The sequence below is a fragment of the Desmodus rotundus genome, chromosome 13 (assembly GCF_022682495.2).
Source record: "Desmodus rotundus isolate HL8 chromosome 13, HLdesRot8A.1, whole genome shotgun sequence".
Classification (NCBI taxonomy): Eukaryota; Metazoa; Chordata; class Mammalia; order Chiroptera; family Phyllostomidae; genus Desmodus; species Desmodus rotundus.
Genome location: NC_071399.1, coordinates 51356427 through 51373512, shown reverse-complemented (window position 1 = coordinate 51373512; position 17086 = coordinate 51356427). Strand labels below are relative to the sequence as shown.

The 17086-nt window shown below is 39.1% G+C and overlaps 1 protein-coding gene across 20 annotated transcripts in view; it reads right to left on the bottom strand.

Moving 5' to 3' along the window:
• ENOX1 (ecto-NOX disulfide-thiol exchanger 1) overlaps window positions 1-17086 on the bottom strand; it is a 609204-nt gene that overhangs the window by 81296 nt on the left and 510822 nt on the right. For all 20 annotated transcript variants that reach the window (XM_045202239.3, XM_053916761.1, XM_053916762.1 and 17 more), the window contains one exon: window positions 2541-2648. In XM_045202239.3, the coding sequence (XP_045058174.1) occupies window positions 2541-2648 (108 nt within the window). The remainder of the gene's footprint in view (window positions 1-2540; window positions 2649-17086) is intronic.

Below are 17086 nucleotides of genomic sequence, written 5' to 3'. Positions count from 1 at the left end.
ACTATGCTATTAAAGTGTTCTACCTTTGTACTCTAATTAGCATAAACATGCCCCTTCTCTTCTTCTCCCCCTTTAAATAAATCACATCTTCCTCCTCCTTGTTCTCCTTTACCTCTGCCCTACCTTTGCCCTATCTTTGGACACCCATGTGCTCTCATCTCTCCCTGTCCACCAGTATGGTCGCGCCCTGTTCTCTGCTGCCAGAGGATCACAGGTCACGTCTTCCTCCTGTAGATTCCCCTTGCCCTACAGCTGAAGCTGCAGGCAAGCTTCTACTTTGCTCTTGGAGACTGGCCTGCTTCCCGTTCTCCCTTTGCTGCTTTGCTCCTCCAGAAGCAGCAGCCCAAAATTGTGTCTGACTACACCTGGGTTTGTGAACAAGCTCCAGGTGTTGGAAGCTACCACCTTTGTAGAGGAGATGAACGGCAGGGGCCAACTGAGGCTGGAGGGACCTGCAGAAGCTGCATCCTAGCAAATGGAGAACTGGGCGAATGAACCTCCTTTCCCTGGAGGGGTGGGTCCTGCTGATGGTAAGGCTCTGCCCTTACAATCTAATCTTTCTTTCCAGGATTCCCATCAAATGGTAGTCATTTTGAATAGCAAAATTTCAAGTCTTCAGAGAAGGGTGTGTCTTTTCCTGTGTGTATGTGTATGTGTGTAAAATAAGACTCCAGACCCAAATAATCAGAATTTCTAGAAGTGAGGTCATTTATTTAGGCCCTAGCTATGCAGGCACTGAAAACGTGTTTACCCACATAGTTACTCTACATGAGCCCAAAGAAAGTCTCATAAGACAATGCTCATGGAGATAGAGGTGTATTTTTAAGTGCATGTCTCTGGGTGGGTGGGGCCACAAGGGGATGAAAAGAGCATGTCCATGGCACACTCTCATCTGCAAGGGTGAGAGCGGCTCTGAGACAGGGGCTGTCGGGAAAAGACCTGGCAGTGCTAACAGCCCCTGGATGCATTTGGCTGCTATAGACTTAGGTATTCTCAGTGCGTTTGCTTGAAAAGAGTCATCTCATTTAAATAGTATGGCAGACTTAAAAACACTTCCTTTCCAGTAGTATTTCATAGGTTTTTAATTATTTTAGTTATTCTGAATCTTCTTCACATTCCCCATTTTTTTTTAAGTAATAGACAGTGAAGTGTGAATCTTCACCAACAATTGTGTTTGTGCTTTGCTCTTTAAAAATGTGCACCATAACAACTCTCTATCAGTACTTTCTGCAGAACTTAGAATCTATGTTCATGACTAGGGTTTGGATTCAAATCGAGACAAAGGATGTAAGTCATTTAGAGAGAACGCACATGCACACACACTGGAATGTAAACGACAAAGGTCAGACCTATGTCTGTTTGATCAGGAGCAAATTGAACCAAATAATGCAAAAGAGGAAAGAATGGTGACTTCCGGTCTCCTAGACAGTAGGCCATGTGAATTTAGTCAACAATGTTTTTCAGCTCAATCTAACTTATTCAAAACCATCAGATTCAGCCTCAGTCTAAGTTACTGAGTATATATTCATTATATAAAAATAATGATTAATTTTATGAAGCATCTTCATCCAAAGCTATAAAAGCTCATAAAGTATCCAACATCTTTACTTTCTCCTCACAAACCACTTATACTTTTAGGGTAAAGTAACTAAAAATATGTTTTTTTGATCCCAAATCATTAAAAAATAAACACTTGGAAAATGACTGAGTCACAGCTGACTAGGGTCACACTCTCCCACCTTCATATTTTTAAAAACATCACTTTTGCAGTTACTTTTATTATAAAATATTGTTTTCATAAACCAGTGTAAGTTAAAAATTTAAAACAACTTAAATTTGATTAGAGTTGGAGTTGCTATATGTGATTTTTCCCTCCAGGTGCCCTTTGTTTCATCGGGGGCAGCAAGCACACGCCCAGAATAGGCAAGCAGATACTGGGCTGAGATTTCACTCTGCAGCTGAGCCATCTGTCTTACCTGCTGAAACACAGTGCTTTCACATCCACTTATCAGTGTCAGGCCACACTTTAGTATCAGAGGAAGCCCCGATGAAATGATCAGATTTACACACTTCATACACAAGGTTTGGTGCTCACTATGGTTAGGTAAGTGCCCTGAGCACAGGAAAGGTATTTTTTCAATGTTGCTATGAATCAGTCCTTCTTACGCATATATCTGCAGGAGTATCATGGGTTACGCTAAACTCATTTCCTCACTATTATACTTAAAAGGAAATTAGCTGCTTGTTTGGAAATATATCTGCACTGTCAATATTTTCAACTTCATCAAAACTCTTTTGTCTTCCAGAATAAACTTTCATGCATTACTAGCAGGCTTGGGTAGTCTGAATAGGTCCCTAAGAGTGCAAATAGAGGTGCTGGGAATGAGATTATAAATTCCACAGAGCAAAGCTGCTGGGGGCTGCACAGGGTGAAGGCTAATTGTACCACAGATTAACGTGACTCACGCACTCGAGCACCAGAGAGATGTACGTCCAGGTTTGAATGGATTCACCCAGTCAGAGCTGTGGCCTTCACTTACTTGTTCCTGGAGAACTTTAAGTAATGCTTGTGTGTGTGACTGTTCTTCCTTTGCTTGTTCCAGTTCTGACTTTTTGTTGTTTAACTCTTCCTGGATGGTCAGCAATTGCTGTGAAATGAAAGGATATTTAGGGTAAGTAGGATCGAAGACCAGGTGAATGTAAGATATTCAAGATATCCATTCAAAAACACAAGAAGATTTTTACACGCTTCAGTTAACTTCCATGAGTTCCCCTTCCCCTCAACTTAGCGTGACCAGGGCTGCACTGTACGACACACCGTTAGGCTGTCTGTGATACTGCCGCACGATAAAACAAGTCTGCTGTGGTATTTGTAAAGGCACCATCATATTCCTTTTACCAAATGCATATTTGTGCAAATATGTAGAATAGGGTTAATAAACAACATATTGGTAGAAGAAATTAAAACATAAAAATATATTAATGGTCATCTTGTGCAAGGTTACCTCACTGTACACATGACAGTAAAGCTGCTTCTCCAAGTGGCCGGGACCACGAAAGGTCCTTTTACGTTCACTGTTATGACAGTGATGTTTTATTAGATCAGCAGGACTGAAGTCCAAACTGCAATCAATATATCAGCTGAGAAAACTGCTGATATAAGCTGTCAAAACACTAAGCTACAGCCTACACTGCTATTTTAAGCAGGGCCACTGAGGGATTTTTGTGAACCTTGAGCTTTCCTTGCCCTCTCAACTGTAACTCATGTGGAGGCTTACCTTGTCTGCCAAAAGCACAGGGCAGCCCAGCACTAATTCTCTGGAACATGGTTATATGTTAATACATACACAGGCTGGAGAACATTCAAGAGCTTCAAAACAGGCTCTGGAAAGAGCGATGTCTATTCAAAGCTTCTTGACAACAAAGGACTGGTTTAAAAAGAGAGAAGCACATTTCTTTTGCTACTGTACATAACAGATGCTGCACTAATGATATGAAAATGGTGCTTTCCTGCTTCTTTCGGGCCTTTTTTTCACTCCCAAATCTTTGGTGCTTTGACAAGCTGGCTGCAGAGCTGTCTGGCCAGTTCTTAACTACCAAGGCCTGAATACACAGTGGCACTGGATTTCTGATGCATAAACCCACCAACTGGAAGGATTAAATTAAATCTTCAAAGCCACTAGTTTTTGTGCATGTTGGGGGGTTGTAAGTACTCAGAAAAGCACATTGTGCTTCCCCATGGGCTGGCTTGCCCTGCTCCCTCCTCTGGCAGTGGATATGAACTAAAGAACGTACTTTGGTCCTCTAGCATGAACAGTGATTTCCTTGCAGTTTTCTAAAAACTCAGTGCCTCCCACTTCATCAGCTGCCCATATCATAATCACATGTGAGGTAATACGCAGTGCTTCCCACACTGGCTCCCCGAACAGTTTATGTGATTTAATTGTGCATCCATTGACGAAGGTACAGAACCCAGGGAGCCCAGATTGTACTTTGGCACTGTGACAAGTGCCGAAAATGACAGTTTATAAACAGTGGGGAATGACCCCGTCCCTTCATTCTCATTCATGACTGGCCCAGAACAGTTCCGAGGGGATCTGGTGCTCTGACTTTGATTATGCCAAGTAAATTTTTACATCATTAGACAATTTAAATCCAATCCTTAAACCTCCTTTAAAAATGAGCCAAATGAAGGACAGGTATCTTCAAACGTAGGCAGCTTATGCTTGTTCCCTGAGCAGCAAAATTTAGAGCAAGCAGTGTCCAGCAGAGGGGCTTGGCTGCATTAGTGATGGTGCATCTGTACAATGGAACACAATGCTGCCATTAGAAATGAAGCTGCACAAATCTCTCAGGACATAGAAAAATATCTGGATACTATTTCTGGGTGAGTACGTTTAAGGATATTTCTGTTAAATTTGCTTGTAATTTTCTAGTATGTCTCTAAGGAGCATTCACTGCTTTAGTTATGAGAAAAAAATCAAAAGAACTTGATTAAGGGTGGGGAAAGGACAAAGAAAGAAATACTACTTGGATATAACTCTCAGCTATTATTACCAATGCTGTGAATAAATAAGAGGGAAAGTAAGGACTCCATTAGAGTCTGCCATTTCATCTACACATTTATAACTCTTTTTCCTTCTATTAAAACACACACAGAGTCACAGGGATGCAATGTATAGCATAGGAAATATAATCAATAATGGTATCATAAAAAAAGTGTGAATGTATGTAATACTACTGGACTACACTTAAAATGGCTGAGATTGTCAATTTTATGTTATACAAACAAACTGTACCATAGTTAAAAATTAAAATTTTTAAAGAATTAAACACACACACACATACACACCTCTTTCTCTTGATGTCACTTCCCATTTTTAAGCTTCCATTCTACCTCATTCTTCCTTACTATCACACTTTCTATTTATTTATTTATTTATTTTTAAATTTTAATTAATTTATTTTCAGAGAGAGGGGAAGGGAGGGTGAAAGGGAGAGAAACATCAATGTGAGAGAAAAACATCAATTGCAACACAGCCAGCCATGTGCCCTGACTGGGAATCAAACCAGTGACCTTTGGGTTTGCAGGCCGGTTGGTGCTCCATCCATTAAGCCACACCAGCCAGGGTGGTATCATGCTTTTTAAATACAATTTCTTCTTTGTCATTCCCACTTCCTTTTCTTCTTACATGTAGGCAATCACTTTCAATGGTTTCTATCTTTTTAATTTGAATGTGTTTTTCCAAAATATATATTGTTATTTGGTGGGTAGACATTTTTATGTAAGCAATATTGCCATATCTCTTATTTACTGAGTGTTCTATTTTTAAGGTCTGTCCATGTTAACATGCATATGGGGTGGGGGAAAAGTAGGTTTACAGGTGTGAGTACATGAAACACAGAGCTTATTCTCACATTATTATTTATTATTGTATTGTTTTCCATATGAACAACTATAAATCTACTTTTGCCCAACCCTGTATATCCAGTCTATTGCTTCTGATGATCCGTAATAATCTGTGGAGTGCATCCACTCAATTATACCTGATGTACGCTCCCCATGAAGGCCACTCGGATTATCTTCAGTTCTCTTTCCCCTACACGAGGCTACAGAGGAACATGCTAGTGCAGGTTCCCTAGTGGACCTATGGGAGAATCCCTGGCATGTTTCCCTCAGTGGAACTGCTGGTCCAGAGGGCAGGCTTAAGGACTTAATTAGCGGAAGCTCCTTTATGGAATGGCTGTGCCAGTCTACCCATCCAGCAGCAGTGCGGAAGAGTTACTGTGCCCCACATCCACACCGACACTTAGCACTATGCAACTGTCTGATAACATAAAGGGTCTTCATCCTTTAAAAGTTTTGTACTTCTCTGACTCCCTGTGATTTGAAGCACCACAATGCATGCCTGCTAGCTACTGAAGTTTATTTATACTTTTTGAAAGAATAGGTCAAGTGTAGTAGTTTTTAAAGCTGGAGGAATTAAAAATGCTGATCCCTGGGCTTCATAGATGAGTAATTAACTCAGAATATCTAGAAGTGCAATCCAGGCAACTATGCTTTTAAAAAACTCCACGTATGATTTCACTTATATGTGGAACCTAAAACCCAAAATAAACAAACAAAACAGAAACGCACAGATACAAAGAACAAATTGATGGTCACCAGATGGGAAGGGGAATGGGGCAATAGTTGAAAGACGTGAAGGGACTGAGAAACACAAATTGGTAGTTACAGAACAGTCCTGGGGATGTAAAGTACAACATGGGGAATATAGTCAATAATATTGTAATAACTATGTACAGTATCCCATGGGTACTAGATTTATTAGGGTGATCACTTTGTAAGATATAAAAATGTCTATACTATGCTATACACCTGAAACTAATATAATATTGTATGTCATCTGTAATTGGAAAATAAATTAATTAAAAAAATTAACAAAGTAAAAAACAAAAAAAAACATTCACAGACAATTCTAAGGTGCAGCTTGGATGAAAACTTATTTCCTTTAATGCTTATTTAATCCTCATTCCACTACAGTGTGACTTCCACCCCTAGTACCCTACTCAAACTGTTCTCACTAAGGTCACCAATGCTTGTTTCATCGCCAGGTTCCTTTTTTTCTTGATACCATGGTCTCTTCAGGTGAGCCTGTCCATACCCATGGCTTCAACTACATATCTCATCCACTTGTGCTTTACAAAGCTGACTTGATAGTCTCCACCTCATTCCTACTACCCACTAGACACTTACTATCTCAGTAGTGCCTATTATTGCCATCCCCCCTCCTTCACCCTGAGCTTAAATCTATTACTGTATGGCATCTAGAATTAAAACTTTGAAGTTAAACCCTGCTCTTTCACAGCCTCTCTGCCTTCTCTCCATCCATCTTGGCTGTCATGGTAAGGCAGCCACCTCCTAACCTCTGGATCTGCTTGTTCCCTGTCATTCACTCAACACTCCTGAGAGAATTGACCATCTAAGAATTAAAGTGCTCCCATGCTTAAAATACTGTTGGTTCCCCAACCTTTAATGGATAAAACCATTGACCTTCTTGTCCTCCCCCAGAAATAACAGGTCCTTTCATAACTCTAACAAGCTCACTACCCGGCATTATGCCTGGAAGATTCTTATTCATTTTTAAAGCCAACTTAAAGGATGCATTTGACTTTAAAAATGAATACGAATCTTCCAGGCATAATGCTACGTAGTGAGCTTGTTAGAGTTATGAAAGGACCTGTTATTTCTGGGGAAGGACAAGAAGGTCAGTAGTTTGTATTTCAACTGAAAGAATGCATTTGAACAAACAAGCAAGCAAAATATAACCAGAGACAGTGAATAAGAACAAACTGACAGTAACCAGAGGGGGGTGGGAGGGGATAATGGGGGGACAAGGGGGAAGGGTTTCAGGAACAACTATAAAGGACACATGGACAAAACCAAAGAGGGGTGGGATCAAGGGTGGGAATTGGGGATGGGGGGGCATGTGGGGGGAAAGTAGAGACACTGTACTTGAACATCAATAAAAAAAGTTAAAAACATAAAATTAAAAGTGTTTTCTATCACAAACATAAAACCCCTTCTTTATAATATAAAGAAATATAATAGCTAATTTTAGTAGTATATAAATTTATTTATCCTAACTATAAGATTTAAAAGGTGAGTCAATATTTCCAGCATGCCACTTGATGCCATTTATTATGGTATGCAGGGACTTTTGCTCATTTTATACTTTTTTAAACTGAACTTTACCCAGTGTATTAAATTATCAAATATTCTTAAACCTATGGACAAAAGCAAGTGATAACAGTTTCTTCTTATGTATTGACAGAGATAGTGGCCTAACAAACTTTCTTGACCTTTAAAAAAAGAAAAAGAATGCATTTGAACTAAGAATGCATTTGAGCTGACAGCAACCCATGTCATGACTTTATACTATAGAAAAGAAGCCCATCCTCTAGGGAGACACAATTTCCCACTAGAGCACATGGTTAGGTAGGAGAGTTGGACTTGATTTCATTTTCACTCACCCATTTGGCCTGGTGCCCTTCTCCAGGACAGAACCAGCACAACTAGATACAGTAAGTACACTTGGGTTCTTCCTCAGGAAAGACCTCTTCCATTCACCCAAGCCAAGTTAGATGCTCTAAGTTACATACTCCCAAAGTACTTAATATGGTATATTACATTTCATAGATATCTCCCCAACTAGACTACACCAACCAATGGTAGGATCAATTATTAGGTTATCTCTAACACATAGTAGGTGATAAATAAATGAATGAATAAATGAATGAAGCAATAAATAAATAATTGTTCTGGTTTCTCAAGCTCTATAGGATTAAAACATGATCTCTCAAAAACAAAAGAAAACAAAAAACCACACACATACTGACAAAAACCAGAACAACCACAAAAACAAAAGCTACCTGAGGATCTATCACTGGGTAATTTATTGTTCTAGCCATATGCACATAGAAAAATTTCAGAGGGAAGTAGCATTTAAGACATCTTGATTCATTATACTGGCAGGTCTGTGTCTTTCTTAATCTAAAGGGGAATATTTCTTAAAAGGCTAAGGAAATCCAGTCAGTGAATTTATAATTATGTAATTTTTTCCCCATGTTCTACCAAAAAGAAATAATAACAAAACCACCACTGGAGAAAAATTAAATCAACACCTTTAGACTGTTTTCTGTATTCTTCACAATTAATGCTTCCATGTGTTTATAAAGCATAAACTCATGAATCTAATATGTATGTATCCAAAGCAGTGGTGATTTAAAAGTCTTCTCTGACTAGATGTCCTATAAAAACAATGTGGTAATCCACACTAGATAATTTAAATCAGTCTCTCTGGTCCCCTTTCACTTGAAATTTATGAGCCTGTATAATATTCTTTCTAGTTTGAATTTTTAAGTACTAAAGTGCCTCAATTACAGAAGTTCACAGGCGGCTAGAACTTAATCAGAAAAGCCTCTCGGTTGGATTGGTTGACTGCAGCATAATTTTAATTTAACATTAGAGATTGTGGCATTAAACAGATGCACTATTACATTTTTTGGTGGTTACAATTGAGTGTGTTCCAATTAGACAATTATCCATATGCTAATCAAGTGCAAACACTGTGGTGGGCAATAACAGGTAAACAAATGCTGCACCTGATACATCTTGATATTTCCAGGCCACTGATTTAATAGGATCATTTGTAACACTCTTTGGGGATGTAGACTTCAGTGTGTAATGGGTCTTTCCCTCTGACAAATTCAAAGAGCATTACAAATGTTATTTGGGGCCCCAGAATAAGTGAGGTCACATTTCCATTTTTACAGGTGAGTGAGTCATATGCACACAGAGGTTAAGTCACGTACCCAAGGCCACTCTGTCTGGGAGAGACCTACCACATGCACAACACAATTTTCTTGCATCAGGCTGAGATTTCTCCCTTAGCAACCATGCTGCACTGTCAATTTGAAATGGAAATCAGGACGTGCCAGTCTTAAAATCCTCCTAGCAATGACTTCTACCTAAGGGCTCACCATCTCCTTGAAGAGCTGGGCATGCTTTTGTGTATACGTGTGTGAGTGGCGTGGTGGATTTAAAAACTGTAACATCCCCTTGCCTTTTCCTTAAAATTTACAATTTTGTTACCAAGGTGAAGCTTTTATATAACCAAGAGATTATATAAAGTTAGATCCCACGAAAATCACAGACTACAGGGCAAATATTCTATATGAAATACACCAGCAGCATCTCATTATAAACTGACATTCACAGAATTGTGTTAACTCAGGAATCTTTGGCAGCACTGGTGGGTGGCTGGGGGAATGGAGGTGGTGGCTGGCATAAAATAGAGAGGACCCCTAAATAGAACACTGATTCTGTGTCATGCATGGTGGTGGAGGAGTACTTTTTCTAAATTTAGGTCGGTGGCAGGTAAGGTGAACTCATGCCACCAGGTAGATATATACCGATCATGAATGACACCTTCATATACAGACACATGTGTGTGCATGCATGCATGCATATTTTTTCTCTTTCCATCTTCCTCTTACTTCGGGGTTTCCCCAGTGCTTGGCTCTATGTTTAGTTCTTTGAAAAGAATTTGTTGATGCCCTGGCTGGTGTGGCTCAGTGGAATGAGCGCTGGCCTGTGAACCAAAGGGTCGCCACTTCTATTCCCAGTCAGGGCACATGCCTGGGTTTCGGGCCAGGTGCCCAGTAGGGAGCGTGTGAGAGGCAACCACACATTGATTTTCTCTCCCTCTCTCTCTCTCCTTCCCTTCCCCTCTGTCTAAAAATAAAATAAACAAATCTTTTTAAAAAAGAATCTGTTGATATGCACTCATTCATCAATTCATTTGATCAATTACTCATTCATTCCTTCAGTCAACACTGATGTACTATGTACACAGTACTGGGCCAGGTAATATGGAAGATACCAAGGAAACAAACACAAAGTAGCCTGTGCTCTAGATCGTGATTCCTGATAATGCAAATATACACATCACAATTAATTTAAGTGGCAATTAATTTAAGTTGCTCTAAGAATGACTATCACCAGTGTAGTTTCCCTAGGAAAGTTTTGGGGATCAGTTAGGCATGAGGAAAATGGGCTCAGGTGATCCATTTTGCATCAGAACTACTTCTACTTGTTAGAAACGAACCACTGAATATTCATGCATAAAAGTCTGGAAACATGTGAACCCATGGTGTGTCATCAATTTAATAGGTTTTTGGTTGATTCAGTTTTAATAAATGTCACTCTATCTCTACAGCTTTATTGTAAGTCAGATGTCCTGCTCAATGGGCTATGCATTTAAGGCCAGTAGAATATTACCTAAGGAAATGAGGCCCAGGGACATCCAAAGAGAATTTTCTGCCAAAGGCCATGGTGGATGTGAATGTGTCTGGTTGGACTGTTTTACCATCAGCTTTATGTGGCAATGTCAATCCTGAACCCACCCCCAACTGCTAGGGAGAGTTTGAGGAGTAAAAAATCAAGTGCATATTATTGTAACTTAAGGGCAAGGCTTTGCCTAAAGGCAAACACATTTAATGGTGTTCCTGACAAAGAAGAGAAACTTGGCTCAGGGGAAAGGCAGTCATTTACCACATGGAAAGTACAAGGTTCACTTTTCTCCTCAGGAAAAAAGACGGAATTGAACTAGCTTAAATTTTCTTGTCACAGGAGGTGGTAAGACTATTCAAGATCTATTCTAGTTTAAAATGTCATCTTCTTCCACCTGGGGATGAAACTGCACTTCAATTTAGGGTGAGATGCGAGGGTAACTGAGCTGTGGCCGGTTTATTGGTCCTGGCGCCCGCCTCTGGCACCGTGACCCCTGGCAGAGGACCGCCTCTGGGGGAGTGCTCCACCGTTCAGATGAGTGATACCGGGAACACTGGATCACAAAAATGAAACTGTGCTCAGAGCCTAATATCCTATTACACCAGGCTATACATATTTAATTCCTCGGGTCTCTCCTCATAAATCAATTCCTTCAGGCCCTTAATCTCGTCAATATCTTTTCTGATATTGAATTTTAAATGCCATTCTCATTGCTAGGCAGAAAGGCAATCTCTTGCTCATGATGGGATCAGGCTTCATTTACAGCCTAGAGATGCCTAGAGCTTGGCCCTGTTCCCCGACCAGCTGTTAAGATCCAAATGTCAGCCAGAGCTGACAGCCCAAGTGCAGGCCTGATGGGGCTTGCCCTCTGGGGTCATGCCTATCAGTACCCTGGGAGCCTGCAACAGCACAGGGAGACTGGTGAAAAAGCAGAGGGAAGTGTTTTCAAGGGTCTGAAACCTCAAGGAGGGTGCCTACTCCCACGCCCAACCCCCCTCTCCACCCTTCAATGCAGGGATTTTCTGGATTAGAATCATTTGAACTTGATGCAGGTACAGTGTCTCCAACCCTTACATATATTCCTATATTTCTACAGTAGATTTGTACTAAAAACGATAGCAGTTATTGCCAAGAGTAAGAACAAGAGCTTTAGCTACCTCAATTCATTCCACAGGACCTCTTATTAGAGAATTTTTACATTTAAAATGTAAAACAGTGCAATGTGAGAACCATGAGTTATTTTTGGTTGGTAAATACAAATTTTAGTTTGTATGTAAAATACTAAATTTTAATATTTAAAAAATTTAATATTGTTAATAGTTTGCTTTAAAATGAACGAACAAATCAAGAAAATGCTTACATCAGTGGTACACTTAGTACATAGCTGTCTAAATTGTGCTTTTAGTATTGCATTTATTAAAATTCACTCATTTGTTGGACAATTATTTACATACTGAGTTAAACTAACTATGATCAAAGGATCAAAGTTCAAAATGTTAGGTGGATTAAAAAACTTTTGAATAGTTTGATTTTTTCCCTTTTATTGTACTATATTTATTTAGTTAGTTAGTTATTGTTGTTCAGTTACAGTTGTCCCACCTTTTCCCCAATGCTCTCCCCTGCTCCGCCCCCACCCCCACAGTCAATCCCATCTCATCATCCATGCCCATGAGTCCTCTATCCCTGTACCTTCACTTGCCCCTTCCTCTTTTTTTTACAGCCATAATTATATGTGAAATTACATATAAGAAAATGTTCACTGCCTGAATTTCTTTTTTGGCCATTATTATTGTTATTATTATTTCCATTTCGTGATTATGTCTGCAAACAATTTTGTTATTTAGAGGAGGTGGACATTTACAAAAGGATGCTCCCTGAGTGTTGAATTCCAGTAGGCACACCGCTGGCAGGCAGCCCAGAGTCTGAGCAGGACAGGGAAAAGGTGACCTTGTCCTAGTGAGTTGAGCAGAGGGGGAACTCTTTCAACAGACAAGTCTTTAGAGACCATTTCTTTTACTTGAATATTCCCCTGGGAGGGACTTGTAAAAGACAGATAGTTTTTAGCATTTGTATAATTCAATGGAATTACTAGTCATGTTATATTATATCCCAACAAGGCAACATTATTACACAAAGAAATATAGCCAAGAATTGGCAAAGCAACCACCACCACCACCACCATCACAAGTCATTATTTCAAAGGTTAGCGTGACTTGCTGTGCGACCTTGAAAAAGCCACCTTACTCCTCTGGTCTCCTCTTTTCCCTCACAACTGTCTCTTGAGAATAATTTATCATTTGCACAACAATATATCACTTTCTTGAATGCTTAACACAGAAAAAGAAGATGCAAAAGTGGTTTGTGGTTTGGAAGGCTCTAAAACCCATTTTCTCTTCTATAGATGATTTCTTTTTAAATTGCGTAATTGGAAGAATCATTTCAGCTTCCTGTTTTTTTTTCTTTTCACTTTCTTCACGTTAACAACTCACTAGTGGGATACTGTGAGACTACAGAACATCAATTAAGTATGTGAGGTTCTTTGGATGGCAAAGGGTAGCAAGTTAAAGGAAACTTTTGTCATCCTCTTGACAAAAATGGAGAGATGAAGACCCAGGAAGGTCAAGTGACTTTTCATTTGTAGGGGATTAATATTCAGCAAGAAAAAGGCCTGTCATTGAGCTCCACCCTAGCCATGCTGGTTGCTCTCCTTCTGCCACTTTTCAAAACACAGGGCCAGCCAGCTTGAATTAACACCATTCATGCAATTCATAAGAGAAGGTGTCAAATGCCTTGCTGAAGTAGGAATATATGTCAGCGATATTCTCCCCATTACTGTTGTTGGCAATTCCACTGCAAATGATAATCCAATTTGCTGGGATTTATTTATTCTTATCACTTTCTTTTTTGCAATTATATGAGGTAGTCATCACCCCAGCCTCTGGGCACATGTCAGCTGGTAATGTAGAAATTTAAAATATTAACATGCTTTCTAGCCAGGTTGGCCCATTTACTTCAAACAAGAACCTGATTGAACAGCTGGGTCTTGTACTGTTGCCCAAAGGCCAATAGAGATTTGTTCTATCTTCCCAGGGTTTTTGACCCACAGCAGACATTACCATCATCACTGACTGCCTTCCTTGATTGCGGTTTTAGGAAAGCAGCTTTTGACTTATGGTTATAGAATAAGAATGTGTTGGGGTCTTGAGAGCTTTTAGTTGAATCCTAATGATGAGAAAGTTCTTTTCTTTAAATTTTATTTTATTTTCAGAGAGAAGGGAAGGAAGGGAAAAAGAGAGGGGGAGAAGCATCAATCAGATGCCCCCAACTGTGTATCTGGCTCACAACCCAGGTATGAACCCTGACTGGAATTGAAATGGGGACCTTTTGGTTTTCAGGCCAGTGCTCACTCCACTGAGCCACATTGGCCTGGGCGAGAAAGTTCTAATAATCAAACATATCCTGCAGATAAACAAAAAGAGAAAATATAGCTGAAAGTTATGCCTCTACATGAGCCACAGATGTCTACGGATGGAAAATTTTCTGTATCGTGGGTCTAGAAGGCCTTCATCACCTATATCATTGAGTCCTGATTAACTGCAGGGCATTAGAGAAGCTAATTCAATGATTACAATATTCCCAATTTTTCTTCGTTAGGGTAAGTTAACATTTTGGTGACTAGGAGACTCTGACATCTAGGGGCAGGGTGAGGAGAGAAGAGTCCCTTTAGGTGCTTCTGGAACAAGCGCTTCAAATAAATGGGCACGTTCATCTATCACAGAAGTGTAAGTCAGGCCACATCTGCTCATTCCTCCAAAGTTTCCAAGTTGCTTTAACACGTTTAGGGTGGTCTGGAACCCCACATTTTGAGTCTCAAAAGTAATCAGAACCTCTTAGAAATTCCAAGTTTCACTGGTTCCCTACTCCAAGTCCTGGAGAGAGAGATGAGGGCCTCAGCAGAGAGAAACAGCTTCCTGGCGTGACTTCACTCACCTGCAGGGATTCCCTGTAGCAGCTACACAGGTTTGCCCTGTCTCTGAACTGCAGATTGTCTTTAAGGGGAAACAAAACCAAACAAAACAATAGCAGCAGCAACAACAACAGAAGATTTCAACAAATAGTGCTGTTGCAAATGTTTTTAATATTTGGGGCTGAGATCTTTTTGGTAAAATAAAATACAGCACCACCCAGCTTGCATAGATTTCAAAAGTACAGATAGAAAATTACCATTTAAAACTAATCTCTACTTCAGAAACATTAAATATATAAGGCATTAAGAAGTGAGTTGAATTACTCAGGCTTTTTACAATAAATGGTGTCAGCATGGTCATGAATGATAACAGAGAAGAAAAGAAAAGAAAGCAAAGGCTCTCAAGGTATAAAAACTAGGAGAAATTAGAGCTGTACCTTCACGTTTAATGTCACATCAATTTACCCTGTGACAAAGCGCTCCTGCAGCCTTAGCCAGCCCCCACTCATGATCAGCAATTGCATGCACTTTAAATTATATGTGGAAGTCTATCCACGTCCTTTTAATGAAAACTTCAATCACAGGTTTTGCTGAAGTCAGCTGAAAGCCCAGATCCTAACAATGATGTCATAGATAAGATCATCATCCATGATATATAGCTAGTTAAACAGGGAATAATACCAACGTTAGTGTTGACTTTTATTTTCCAAAAGGAAAAAATAGGGAAACCACAATTTTAGCATCTGCTGGTACACTTTGTGCAGCAATCTTTTAAATTTTTTGTTTCCAGATGACAATTTGAAAATGTAAATCATGATACAAGTGATATAAAGCAGTTACATTCTAGTCCAAATAATTGTATCAGAATTAAAAGGGTTATATCAGGATTACTCTGTGAGGGTTAAAAAAATAATTGTTTTGCCACTGAGTTCACTATGGATAATCTTTAACAGGAAAGGTTCTCTCTCTCTCTTTTTGAAAAAGATTTTATTATTTATTTTTAGAGAGAGTGGAAGGGAGGGAGAACGAGAGGAAGAGAAACATTGGCATGAGAAACATTGATTGGTTGCCTCCTGTACACCTCCCTACTGGGGACCAAACCTATAACCCGGGCATGTGCCCTGACTGGAAATTGAACCAGCGACCATTAGCTTTGTAGAATGAGGCCCAACCAACTGAGCTACACTGGTCAGGGCAAACGGTATAAGTTCTCTTTTATTCCAAGTTGTTAAAAGACTCATTTTCCTTTGGTTGTTTTAGTTTTAAGTCATGAACAGATATTCTGTTGCCAATAAAATAATTGTATTAATCTGGTTTAACATGCTAATGGGATCATTATATTAATAGATTTTGTAATGTTGAACCAACCTTGTATTCTTGGAATAAATCCATTTTGGTGGTTTATACAATACCAGAATAAATTAACTTTTAAAAAAGAATTTTAAATCTACCTTCATGAGTGAGAGTGACCTGTAATTCCTCCCAACCCCTTCCCATTTTTCCGCTGTCCTTGTCCTGTTTTGGTATCGAGTATATTGGCCTTATGAGTGAGTTGGGACATGTTTCCTTCTTTTCTTTTCTCTGAATTACTTCATAAAAGATTGGCTTAATCTTCCTTAAATGTTTGGTTGAACTTCCCTGCAAAGCCATTTTGAGTCTGTTACATTAAGTGCAAGATTTTAAGAAACTAAATCGGTTTTTTTAAATGAGGTCATTTAGGCTTTTAATTTCTTCCTGATTTAATTTTGATATGGTATTTTTTTCTATAGGAATGTGTCTATAACATCTAAGTTAAAAAATTTGTCATAGAGGGATTCTTGATATTCTCATATCTCTTTAATCTCTGTCACAGCTGTAGTTATACCCCATTTTCATGTCTAATACTGTTTACTACACCTTTCTTTTTTAGTGATCACTGTTGAAAAAGATTTTTAATTTTATTAGTCTTTTCAAATAAACACCATTTGGCTTTGTTGATCCTCTCTATTGTATGGCTGTTTGCTATTTCAGTAATTTCTATCCCTTTCTTTACTTTTCTTTCCTTCTTTGTGTTTATTCTTCTTTAATAAGAATTGGATACTTAGTCCAATATTCTCTTCTCTTGAAGTAGACATTTAAATTTTTAATTTTTTCCTTCAGATTCTGTTTGAATCCTATAAGTTTTGATATGTTGTATTTTAATTATCAATTATTTCTAAACATTTTTAAATTATAATTCTGATTTCTCTGTAGGCCTGTGGGTTCAGATGTATGTTTTTAAATTG